Source organism: Strix uralensis, chromosome 3 (genome assembly GCF_047716275.1).
Source record: "Strix uralensis isolate ZFMK-TIS-50842 chromosome 3, bStrUra1, whole genome shotgun sequence".
Classification (NCBI taxonomy): domain Eukaryota; kingdom Metazoa; phylum Chordata; class Aves; order Strigiformes; family Strigidae; genus Strix; species Strix uralensis.
Window position 1 is genome coordinate 79,726,103 of NC_133974.1, and position 12,107 is coordinate 79,738,209.

Sequence of the window (12,107 nt, forward strand, 5' to 3'; positions counted from 1 at the left end):
TGAATGTCTTAACAGTGGGAACTTTTGCCTGATAACAGGATCTTCATGATGCACTCAGCATTGTGAAGAGGCTATAATTTAATCAGGACCTCATACAATGAGAAGTCCCACATGGCTTGAATAGAAACAGCTAATAAAATCTTTAAGTGACGCATATTCAGTTTATATTTATAGGCAAAACTTTTCCCTTCTCATCCAAACCTGAACCCAAACACTGTATAGAATCATTAAAGAGTATTAAGTATCTAACCCAGATTCTACAATCTCGATGAACACAAGTCAATGCTCTTTAGTAAATGCTATGAAAATAAACTTCCAGCAATGCTTTTTGTAATTTTTGACCTGTCTCGTCTGCTGTATATTCAGGCTGGGATGCTCTATAATATTTGCTGACACACGAGCTAGTTGTCTAACCACAGTTAATTTCTCAAATGTACTGTATCCTTTTCCCCTTCAGAAAGCAAACCCTAGATAAGCTGACTTTTTAGGGAAGGAGGAAAGAGGTGGCCTGATGCAAGAAGCCTTGCAAAGGCACTATAAAGCCACAGCCCAATAGTGATCTCTAAGCACTGAGAGTTGAGGATCTTCTCGGTTTCATTTTCAAAACTCCCACAGGAGGAAAGAAAATTCTGCTTCCTCAGATGACAACTACTAATTCCAGCTTGCTCCCAAATTGTGACGGGCAAGGTTGGCACATTCTGCAGCTGAGCCCAAAGCTGGAGATCTTCTCCTTGACTCCTAGCCCACAAAACTTGCATATGAATGGGCAAGGTCCAGATGGTGACCCAAGAGCATTGCTGTGTGGCTGAGCACACACCAACCAGGCTGATCTCTACATTTTAGAACTACTTATGAAATATACAGAGGAATCAAATGTTATTGTGTTTATGGACACAGAAGTTGCTATTTCCTTCCCAGACTGAAAATTTAGTGTATGGCTGTTTGTGGAGAGGGATGAGCCTGTGGCTCAGCTGGATCTTTAAGGGTACTTCAGGTCCAGGAATGGTTTTTTTGAGCTCAGAGCCCTGACATTTGAAGAGTTACAATTCTCAGAGTAAAGAAGCCATACATGGGCAGCAGTTCCCAAGGATGCAGAGCATGCAGTCTTTCCTCCAAACAGCAGGGCAAGGGAACCTCTGCTGTGGGGTCTGGACTCAGAGGAAACTGGATGTGGGGTCAGAACTTTCCTGGTGAATTGTTTAGAGGAGGGTGATAAAGAGGCCCAGGAGGATATAAAAAGTATTGAAGAACACTTTAAGAGAGGATAATAAACTAGAATTCAAAGGGTGAACCTGGGTAAATAACAGGTCCTCTCACCAAACACGGGGGCTGAAGAAAATAGAACAAGACACCTTGAAAAGCTCAGCACCAAAGAGCTAGGTTTATCAGAGGTGAAGGCTCTGAGTTCTGCCTTAAAAGGTTAAATTGTCCTCAGTTTTTTGTCTTGTTGGATTTTTGTTCCCTTCAAACCAGAAGGAAACCACTGGAGTTCAGTATCTTAGATCTAGGCACCACAATCATCCCAGGGAAACTGAGTCGCATACAGAGAAAAACTGAAGAAGCTACTTCAGTTGGTGTCCAAACAGGGAAGCCACTACTACAATTTTATCAATGGTTTAGATGGAAATCACAGTCCATCTGGTGACATCTAAGTTACTTGTTCAATTTAGTGTATAATTAATATCATCAATCTAACATCCCTGAGAACACCGCAAGCCCTCTGTGATTCACTAAAGCTGCGCTCACCGCTTACTGCATCTATAACCATCACATGCACTCAGCACAACTGTAAACCCATAAGCCTACTGGCTTAGACTGAGGGGATCATAAACTGCAAAGCATTTCAGAGCTTTTGACAAAACCGATTATCATTTCTAAATTGCATAACCAGAAACAGGTAGACTCTCTCAGTTCTCAGGGTCAAATAGCTTCCAGCGTTGAGATTTACACAGCCCATCACCAACAAGATGGGCAGATGCAAACTACTTCCTTGTGACCCATCACATAACCTTCACCAGATCATCACTGAAATATTTAAAGTTCATAAGCATTATGTCAGTGAATTATGGCTTCATGCCTCTTTCTCTAAAATTGCATGTCTCCTGGAGGGACGGGTCTTTGATTTTCAAGCTCCAGAGGCAACTCTTATATTCCAGCACAGCAACTTGTTGGGAATTTATGGGCACTTCACGGGTGGTTCATGAGGCTTACACTGTAAGTGATCCAAACTCCTATTGTTCACAGAATCCTGAAGCACATCCAGTAAAGCTGATAGAGCCTGAGACACCTTGAAAGAAATATTGAGTGAATCAAAATAATCAGCCTGCCCCTTCTCTCTGTTCCAGCTTTGCTGGTGAATACAAGGCACACATACACAGAATAAACAGCCCCTGTTTTCTTTCTGTTTCCTCAGTCTCACAGTGCGTTCAGGCCGGACAGTCAAGACTCACTGATATATATCTGCAAGTTTTTAAACATATAGACCAACTTTATTCTCTTTCAATTTTTTAATCTAAAAATCTGATTTTCAAGAAAAAAAAAAGTAGAGTGTAATGAAGATGTGAAAGAAACATTTTAAGATGGTGTTTAATAGTATTATCTAATGACATTCTGAAAGGCAAAAGTCTCACTATCGGAAGGTATTTAAGTGCCTAAATGTCTTTGAGCAGCTGGACCCCCCCAAAAAGGTTTATATTTGCAAAGGTAGCTATTAGGGTATTGTAATTCAATAAATAGTGTTTCAAAGTCAGATGAGTTAGAATTATACATGCACGTAGCCTCGAATCTGATGTATTTGCCATCTGGCACCTAATATACATAACACTCTCATACATTTTGGACAAGGTTTTCCTAAAATTAATAATTAGAATGAAACGCTTATCTACGTTCTTCAGGAAGTTTTCTGCTTTAAAAACCAGATACCCACAAGCTCCTGCAAAAAGAAATGAGGCATGAAGGAAAGCAACTTGTGTGTGATGCTCTCATTTACAACAGAGGAGCAGTGGCTTTCTCACTTTCCAGGATCCGTGCTGTTATAGGTGCTCATTCAGATATACTCTACATTTAATATAAATCTTCATGAGGTAAAGATTAAATACATTTTCACAAATGTTTGTGTGCTCAGTTTACAATCTAAACTGGAATATTTTGAAGTCTAGTTCTCCCTTCACAGCAGGAGTGGTTCTGCTGTTCAGCAGATATTTTCCAAGCTTAAATCTACACATGCAGTTGATCTACAAAGCCTCTTTTGTATCAAACAACTTTTTGGGGCGGTAAACGCTTGAAGAGCACTGCTGCTGATTGCTGTACCTTTCTTATACTACCCTTTGCTGTGGGTGAAGTTGGGATCATGCTAACAAGAGACAACTACCCTGGAAAGAGGCAGGAGACAGCAGACTCACTGGAGGAAGCATAGTTTTGTACTTCTGCTTCTTGCTAACCATTACCAGCCAGTTATGGCCAGGGTCAGGTTCCTGAGATAGGGAACCCTTCGGCAGGACCCACTATGGTTGTTCTTCAGAGCAAGGTACAAAGCTAGTTTTAACCCATCACTCCTGAAGGCATTTAACTTCCTCACATTCTTATTTATTTAGGTTTTAATTCTTCATACTAATCCAGAAAAGAAAAAACAGTTTTGCTACCCACTTTTCTTTACTTTCTCATTTCTCCATTTTATGTGTTTTGCAAATATATTTCACTAAAGAAAATAACTGCTATGATATTTAGGGCTGTGTGGCCATGTCAGTGGCACTGGCACTGACAGCTGACTTTCCTGCTGCATGCTGTACTGCGCAGAGTACAGGTTGAGAAGTAAAATAATTGAGAAATTTGTCTCACAGCATGCCTTTTGTCAGTAAATACTGAACGCAGTGCTAACAAGTACTTATGGCTTTGCTCCCATTACTTGACATGGTAATAAATACTTCACGTTGGAGTGACTTCCAGACTGTTTGAGGGTAGGTAGGCAGCAACAATTCTCACTTAAAAGATGAAATTAAGCTGTCAGAAATATTATCTCTGTGCCAAAAGTTACATGGAAGCTCACTGACAGCAATCCTCATTGTTGCTCTTCTCACTTGCCCTGTGCCTATGGGGTTTTGCCTTCACCTTTGTGCTTCGAGTTAAATAGCTGTCAAGTTTAACTTTTTTGTAGGAATTAGTGTGGACAAATTAGTTCCTAATGATGTGCTAGTTATCTTGAGATTAATAGGAAATCCAGAGCCACCAGTCAAGGGGGTAAGTAGTCTCAATGGGAGAGAAATACCATCCAGCAAAATCACAAAGCAGCCTCAACTTTTGTATCTTGTGATCCAGGCTTGAGAAGACAATAAATAGCCTGCTGTAATGGCCAAGGGAGGAGAGAGGCAGTGGTTCAGTGGTATAACAAACAGAGGAACTGCAAACACAGAGGGCATCTGGAATTGCCTGTTCTTGATGGAACAGAGATTAAACCACGTTGAGTAGTTTAAAGTCACCATGTAAGTTTTGAGAATTCCTAAAATATTGTCATAATACAGATTTATTTTTTTCTCCAGTGGAATCTAACACCACAGATTTAGCTATTAAATATTTGTGTGTGTTTGGGGATGCAGAAGAAATCCTCCCGCAAAGCTCTTTCTGCTCCACACACCTCAGAGTTATACGTAAAAATAGGTAATACCCGTTTTCATCTTAGGTGAAAAGTTGTGGGCTCTCAAAAGAAACTGAAACGAGTCTCTGGTATGTGTTAACAGAGGGATCACACAGTTCTTCCTCAAATGCTATGCCCGGCAGGAGATGTCTTTCCCTGGTGGGGAAGGCTCTGAGAGTTGAGTTTGACTCAGTTTGGACACTTCAGGGTTCTGCTCTTGGTTGAGAAGTCAAAGAATCACTCTATTATATATACTGTGTACACAGACCTGACCTTTTACTTTTTATGTATTACGCTCAGTACTATTTAAGTGGTTATTTACACCATGCTGTTCTGCCAGAACAAACTTTCCCATCTACATTCCAAACAAAAAGATCAGCATGCCAGCATTGCTTCAAACTACCATTTCTTTGAAAAGGCTTTCTTAGGGGAAAGGGCTGTGTAAATACCTGGTTTGCCACTTCCCCATTTTGACTAGTACTCAGAAGAGGTGCTGTGTCTGCCTGCCACCACTCGCTGTAAGTTTATCTTGCAATTACTGGAGCTTCATTCTTCCTTCAGTTCCCCAGATTGAGGCATACTAAAGCAATTTGGGTTTTTAAGTCATCAGAACTATCTCAAAATGATCTTGATTCATATTCTGATTGAAATTTAGGCACTATATCGCATTGTGCAAACCTATACTGTCCAAGAAAAAAGAAAAGAGCTGCTCTGGGCAAAATGAATGCTGTCCACCTTATCTGCAAAAAATGTCAGGCTTTTGAGGGGAAAAATCAGAGTACAGTAATAGGTCAGGGAAACAAGAAGATGACTGGATCTTCCTAACTCTGTGGAGGAGTGTAAGTACTTCAGCTGAGACCAAACTTACACTGTTTGCTTTTCAGTCTTTTTGGTCTGAGTGAGGCTGTAGCAGCCAATGGCCCCAGAAGAGTATGACCAGATCCAACCATCAGTCATTTGGCCCCAGCCTACTGTAGACCACGCGCTGACTGGTTCTGAGTTAGGAAACAGCATGTTCTCAACAATCTCAGAATTACTCGTTGCACCTGAAAATATGCTCCCATGAATTTTCAGGCCTATAGTGAGAAGCACCAGCTGGAAGGCCTTCCTGTCCAGTAGGAGTCGTGTTTTACTTCAGCAATATCCTTATTTAAAAATACTTATTTCAGTTTATTGCAGCAACAGACAGATATTGCCACTGCCATACAACTTAATATATGCCCAATAGAAGTCATATAGCTGGAAAACTCCAAAGCCCTGTTTTCTTGCTCCCACACTGTATATAGGTAACGTTTTTGTGTACACTTTTTTATAACATTCACTACAGCAAGGCAGAATTTTGGTGGAAACATATTTGTGTACTCTTACATATTGTAAGACAGCAGCAATGCAAAAAATGACGAGACAAGTAAATGACAAAGTAGCACAGAAATAGAGACTGCAGCCACTGTACCAATCCTTACCTTTCAGAGTTGCCTTCTTAAGTACCTTCATGGCATAAAGCTGACCCGCATCAGATCCTTTGATCTTCCTCACTAGAAATACCTGTAAAAAGCAGATATCTTATGTAGATGAGTACTGAACTTCCAGTTACAAGCCTTGCGGCATTCGATAGAGGAATAGATTCAGGAATTCTAATGAAAACTATTAGCTGAAAGTACTTTGTATCTATTTCACCTGCAATTGGTTGAACTAGCTCTGGTAAGCTTCATTTTTAAGCCTCTACTACCTCACAAAGAAAATACGTTCAATGTTACTGATTACCCTTACACATTCAATTAAAGATGGGTAAATAGTCAACATCAGCGTGTGCACATCTCTTCATATTTTTCAGATTTATATGAAAAAAAGTTATGTTTGATTTGTGCTTAGGAATGTGAAGTGTCTTAAGATTATTGCCATCAATTAAATTAAGGAGAAAAACCAATTTGGTTTAATTTATGCCGTAAGTCATGACTGGTGACTAGCCTAAGATATAACTGAAGCAAAAAGTTCATACAGCTGAAAATCTGGTTGTGCATACTTAACAAAAAGTAGGACTATTTTGATTAATAGGTTATTATAATGAATACAGTTTTCCCTGTTATAGTTACCTATGTTACATCTTCTGACAGTGTAAATTTGTCACTGAAATAAAATAAAACTGCAGCTAAAATTCTGATCTTTTTTGTTTTACTGCATGCAACTATTTCTTATTTGCCCCTGAGTGCATCTGAGCACTGGAGGGGTAGTGAACAAAGGAATCAGTTAGTTTGGTCTTTAGAAGACTTTCAGTGGTTTAATAATTGAAATAAAATTAAGACTCTTTTAGCTGATTCTCAGGACTCACTCTGTCTGCTGAGGTCAGACATACCAGACAACAGTGCCTCTTTTTTTATTTCAGCACTTGTGTTCCTGGACAGAAGCAGAAGTAAAGCCCAAGGCAGAAATAAATACAAGCCCACAGATAGAGCATATACTTATATAAATTAACAAAAGGATAGGTGAAATTATATAACTAATGAATGACTAGTTGGATTACAAAAATCTGTAGCAATTATTTTATTTACTGCCTGTTCAGGAGCCACACAGCTTTGTTAACTGTCTCCACCCAAAATATAAAAAGTCAAATAAAGAAGAGAGGAAGTCTGCTTCTATCACATTATTTGCAAGCAGAAAGACACTTCCTCCTGAAAAACATATCTCTAAACAGATTATGATTTTCTCAAACACCCTTTGAGGAAAGATTTGTGGGGAGGGAGAACAACCTTTAACAGGTAGAGAAGCTGGAAAAAAAAAAAAAAAAGGTGAATTTTCCATGAACACCTTAACCAGGGCTCTTACACCTGACAGCATCACAGCAACAAGACTTCTACAATATGATCTGATATGTTTTTGGGGAGACTTTTCTTCTCAAGATGTTTCTTGTGCATATGAGATATGCACAGTTCCTCAGCCGAGCTGCCCTAACTAGCTGTTTCCCAGTTTGATGAACGTACAAATACCTCGGTGCTCACAACTGCAGGAACAAATGATGAAATCTGGATGCAACGGGAACACATAAGACTTTCTGAAGTGTTTTTTGTTAGCATTCATGATAAATTAAGCTCAGCTGCTCCAGCATTAACAGGAAGTCAATTCATTTAGAAGTTCAGCTAGACAGGGAAATGTTGGGATATTTTTCTATCCAGTTCAAGTAAAAGATTTAATTTTTGCATTACATTGAAAGGGAGGAAAAAGTCAAAAGCAAACCTGCCCAAACACTAGAGTTTCAGCTGTATTATTATTCTGTAAAAATGGTTATGGAATCTTTATCCAAAAACTCAAACCCTTAAGATAAGGATTTTAAACTGTACTGCACACAGAACAGCACAGCATGCTGCATCTGCAGAAATATTAGGCTGCAGTTGTAGAAATATCTTATCTGCCATGTAATCTTGCAAAGCCTGTAATACCCGTATTGCTGTAATAAGCAAAATTATCAATTTACGTTACTAGTCACTAGTCAGCTGTTCCCTGTAGCACGGGATAAGGCACTTGTCTGCATTCCCTCCAAAACAGATGAGTCAAGAACACTGTGTGCTGTTTCAGAGGACATCAGAATAATCATCAAACCAGAAACAGAACAAATGAAAACGCATTGTATTGCAAAATGATGTCGTCCTGATTATTCTTAAAGGTAAAGTTACATTGTTCTTGAAACCACCAAGTGGTCCTAGACTTTACTTGACTGGTTACATTAGCTACACTATACTAGTTTGCCAGAATAGCACAGGCAAGATGCTGAGCATGACTTTCAATTTTCTAGTTTGATATGCATGCAAACACCTCAGGTTATTAACACCTGAACTAGGAAAACTCCTCTAGCTGGAGCAATGGGCATATCACCCAAATCCTGACCTAGAAAGCTAAGCAAGTGCTGTGACTTTCAAGAGTGTTGACAGCACTCCCACTGACACCAAAGGCATCTTCTCTAATTCTGCAAGAAATTATTTAGACCTCAGGTGAACAACTTGAAAACCAACTGGTTTGCATCCCCAGAGATTTATGGATTTGAACATTAACTCAAATATCAAGGTGATGAAAATTTAGATGGTTGGAGCCTGCATAAGAAACACAGAGCAGACTTCCCTCCCCTGTGTCTTTGTTGCTCTGGGGAGTTTGCTGACCTGTTTCATGTAAGATACAGAAAATGATTTGTAATCACACACAGATCCAAACAGGTAAGATGTCCACACTCACACTCTGATCCCCCAGCGAACCGGGTGGAGTATGTTCCAGAAATCAGATCTCCTTTTCGGAAGTGATGGCAGAGACTAAGCACTTCGCTCATAAAATGCCTAAAGCTAGAAGGCCAGCTCAAACAGTTAGTAATAAAATACATCGCTACAATCTAAGATAGCCTGTGAACTATTTCTAAACTCTTTACTGCCTGAACCTGAAAACTGGCCATTCTGCCTCTGTTACTTTTGCAAAAGAGATTTTCTTCTCTTGTTCTCCCTCTTTATTGAGTCATACAGTAAAACTAATTTTGAGTTGTTTGATTTTTCAAATTTCTTTAATATTTAAAGCTCAAATATCATTATTGTGCTTCCAAGAAATTCTCTAGATCAAAACTTGCTAGTGAACGCTAACTTTCCTAATCTCTCTCATCTCATGGAACTTCTAACAGACTTGCTTATCAATATAATTCGAGAATAGTCAGGAAGTTGTTAAATACTCTCAATATAGCTGCTTTCAGGAATAAAACTAAGGCCCTGATTCATCATCAGGGTGCCCAGCTTTGTGCTAGGTACCTCAGCAACTTTTAGGTATAAGTCAGTTTTTCAAGTTAGCCAGAATGATCCACCATTGAATTGGAGGCTGGAAAATATTTTTTTAAAACTCCACAAAACAATATACTTAAAATTATAGGGACTTCCATGCCTGGTTTAAATTAGGCTCACTGTTTCACAGGTTTCAAAGTCTTACTTATTTAAACCATGGAAAGAGTTTAAGACTGAACTGACTACTCCCTCTTTCTCTCCATTTTTCCTTCCTATTCTCATTTCCAACTGACACATCCTGCCAAAGAAGAATTGTCCTTGGCAGTAAGAAAAGTAAAAAATGTTGTTTCTCCATGAATTAGCTTGTGGTCATACAGATAGGTTTTTTTTCCCGCATGCTCTCACCACAACAATTGCTCTCTTCAGCACTGGGGTATGACTCCAGGATTCTCCCAGCAAAGCATATGGGCCTCTGAGTATGGGCTAAGAGCAGTCTGGAACTTTGAAATGTGCTTGAGATCCCATTTGCCCTCAGTGGGAATTGGGCAGCTAACTTCTTTAAGCCTTTGAATGTTTGTATTTACATCCTCCAATCAAGCAGCAGTGGCCACTCACCTCCCTGATGGGTGGTAGGTCAGAAAGAGGTGGTGTGGTCTAATTTTATAAACAGCAATGCTCACTAATGCTCACTTGTGCTGATTAATCCAGGTCCAGAGCCATAAGCACTATTTCCTAAACTGTTTTATATACAGGAATCATCTAAGAGACAAAAGTTAGAAGCTTTTTGGGCTTGCTTATCTGCCTTTACAATGTAATTTATAGATGGACAATGTTACCAGTGTAAATGAACTCAGAGAAAGGACATGACATTTTCAATGTTGCTCTAGGTGATTAGATGGCATTAAAAATTACCTTTCCATATGAACCTTGTCCTAATACTTTCAGCAGCTCAAACTGAGAAGGATCTGCTTTTTCAAAACCTTCCTTCACATGATGACTGATGTCTATTTCCTTCACGATACCGTCTTCCTGCAAAGGAAACAACAAAATACAAAATCCCCAAATCAGAGCTGTTATCCTAAGGAAACATATTGTTTAGTAAAATCTCATCTTCTGTGATGCTACAATCATGTATGAAATTTTGAAAATAGAAGCAAATGTTTGTCCAAATATTCCACATGCCTGTTACTGGCTGAGTAGGGTAATGTCAGGACATCCAGGCCTGCTACTTCTGTTTATTGAGCCTCAAGATATGACTAGGTAAAGATAGAACATGCAAGCTGAAACACACAAATACACTGCAGAGCTTGGTGTACCCATCACAGACCTTGCTAGCAGAATGGCATGTACTCAAATCTGTACTACAGAGGCTCCAGCACACTTCTCTCCACATTCTTCCTCAAAGCATCATTTAAATCCATCTTAAAAAGCTTCCTGTTATAAGCAGCAATTCTTCTTATGGGTAGGCAATAAAGAAAAGGCATTGCTAAAAGCAGCTCTCCCAATTTACCTCAAAGAATGGAAAGTCACTACCGGTAACCTAAATAGAAAACAAGTTAATGATTTAGATGTGAAAATGGAGTGGTGGTGGGAGGAAGAATGACACGCTTTCTTACTTGCAGGAATTAGCTTTAAACACTTTGGATTTTCCAGGTTCTTTTTAAAAAAATATTTCCACTGTCAATAGATGCACACGTCTCAAAGACACCAGTTGAACTAGGACTTTTATCTTGCAAGTTATGACATATGGCATTTGTTTTATGCTATTTTGGCATGTTCCTCTAAAAAGAGAGTGACCGGGTCATGTGAGACCCAGAGGGACTACATAGTTTGCAGTAACCCAGAAAGTCACTGAGCTGAAAAGAAACCTGGAAGAAAGGACTCACTCTTCAAGGACACAGTGGTGAGGAAAGACAGTATTTACACACCTTTTATTTCTGTAGTGTTTTGTATACCTACATCTGAGATTTTTTCCTATTCAAACTACTTGTTCTAACTTCTCTACAACTAAAATGTGGTTTGTGAGTATGAAACCTTTTTGTTTAATCTCCCACATTGAAGGGAACTATTCATTTAGGAATAGGTTTGAATATTTCTGCACCCAGAAGAAATAATGGGAATCTCATAAACATGATTTTTACACGGAATTTTCCTGCAATTGTCTTTTTTCCTCAAGAAAATATTTTGATAAAACCTGGAAATATAACATTTGTTTCCCATTCTTAAAAATTAATGTGGAGAACATATAAATAACATCTTAAAATTCAAATACATTCACAAAAACTTTTGGCTAAAATACATTCATTTACTAAACAAGAATAAATTTGATTCCTTTCACCTCCAGAAAAACTGCTATCACTTTCTACCAGCTGTAATTCATCTGATGCATGGCTAGCATTACCTGGATTGCTCTCTATACTGTAGCTTCATTCCTCTTCTTCCCTACCCTGCCTGTCTACACTCATGTGCTTTGGAACAGGGACTATATCGTCTTCCTGGTTTGGAAAGCTTCCTCTACTTTGTGCATGCTACCAGAATCATGGAAAATAATCATCATCTCACAGAAACTCATTTTTCTGATCGTAATTCCTGTAGTTTAAGGTTTGCCTGAAAGGAAATGCTTAAAGCCAATGACGAGTTTTCACAGAGAGATTGAAAGGTTTTTAAGTATATAACTGCCAGGACCTCTCCTCTTGTTTTTCTGACTTTAATTGCTGTGGGAGACAGACTAT

At 39.0% G+C, this 12,107-nt stretch overlaps 1 protein-coding gene across 5 annotated transcripts in view; it reads right to left on the reverse strand.

Annotated features, from left to right (window-relative positions):
* RPS6KA2 (ribosomal protein S6 kinase A2) overlaps nt 1-12,107 on the reverse strand; it is a 316,658-nt gene that overhangs the window by 100,288 nt on the left and 204,263 nt on the right. For all 5 annotated transcript variants that reach the window (XM_074863008.1, XM_074863010.1, XM_074863011.1 and 2 more), the window contains 2 exons: nt 10,288-10,404; nt 6,094-6,175 (listed from right to left, as the gene is read on the reverse strand). In XM_074863008.1, the coding sequence (XP_074719109.1) occupies nt 6,094-6,175; nt 10,288-10,404 (199 nt within the window). The remainder of the gene's footprint in view (nt 1-6,093; nt 6,176-10,287; nt 10,405-12,107) is intronic.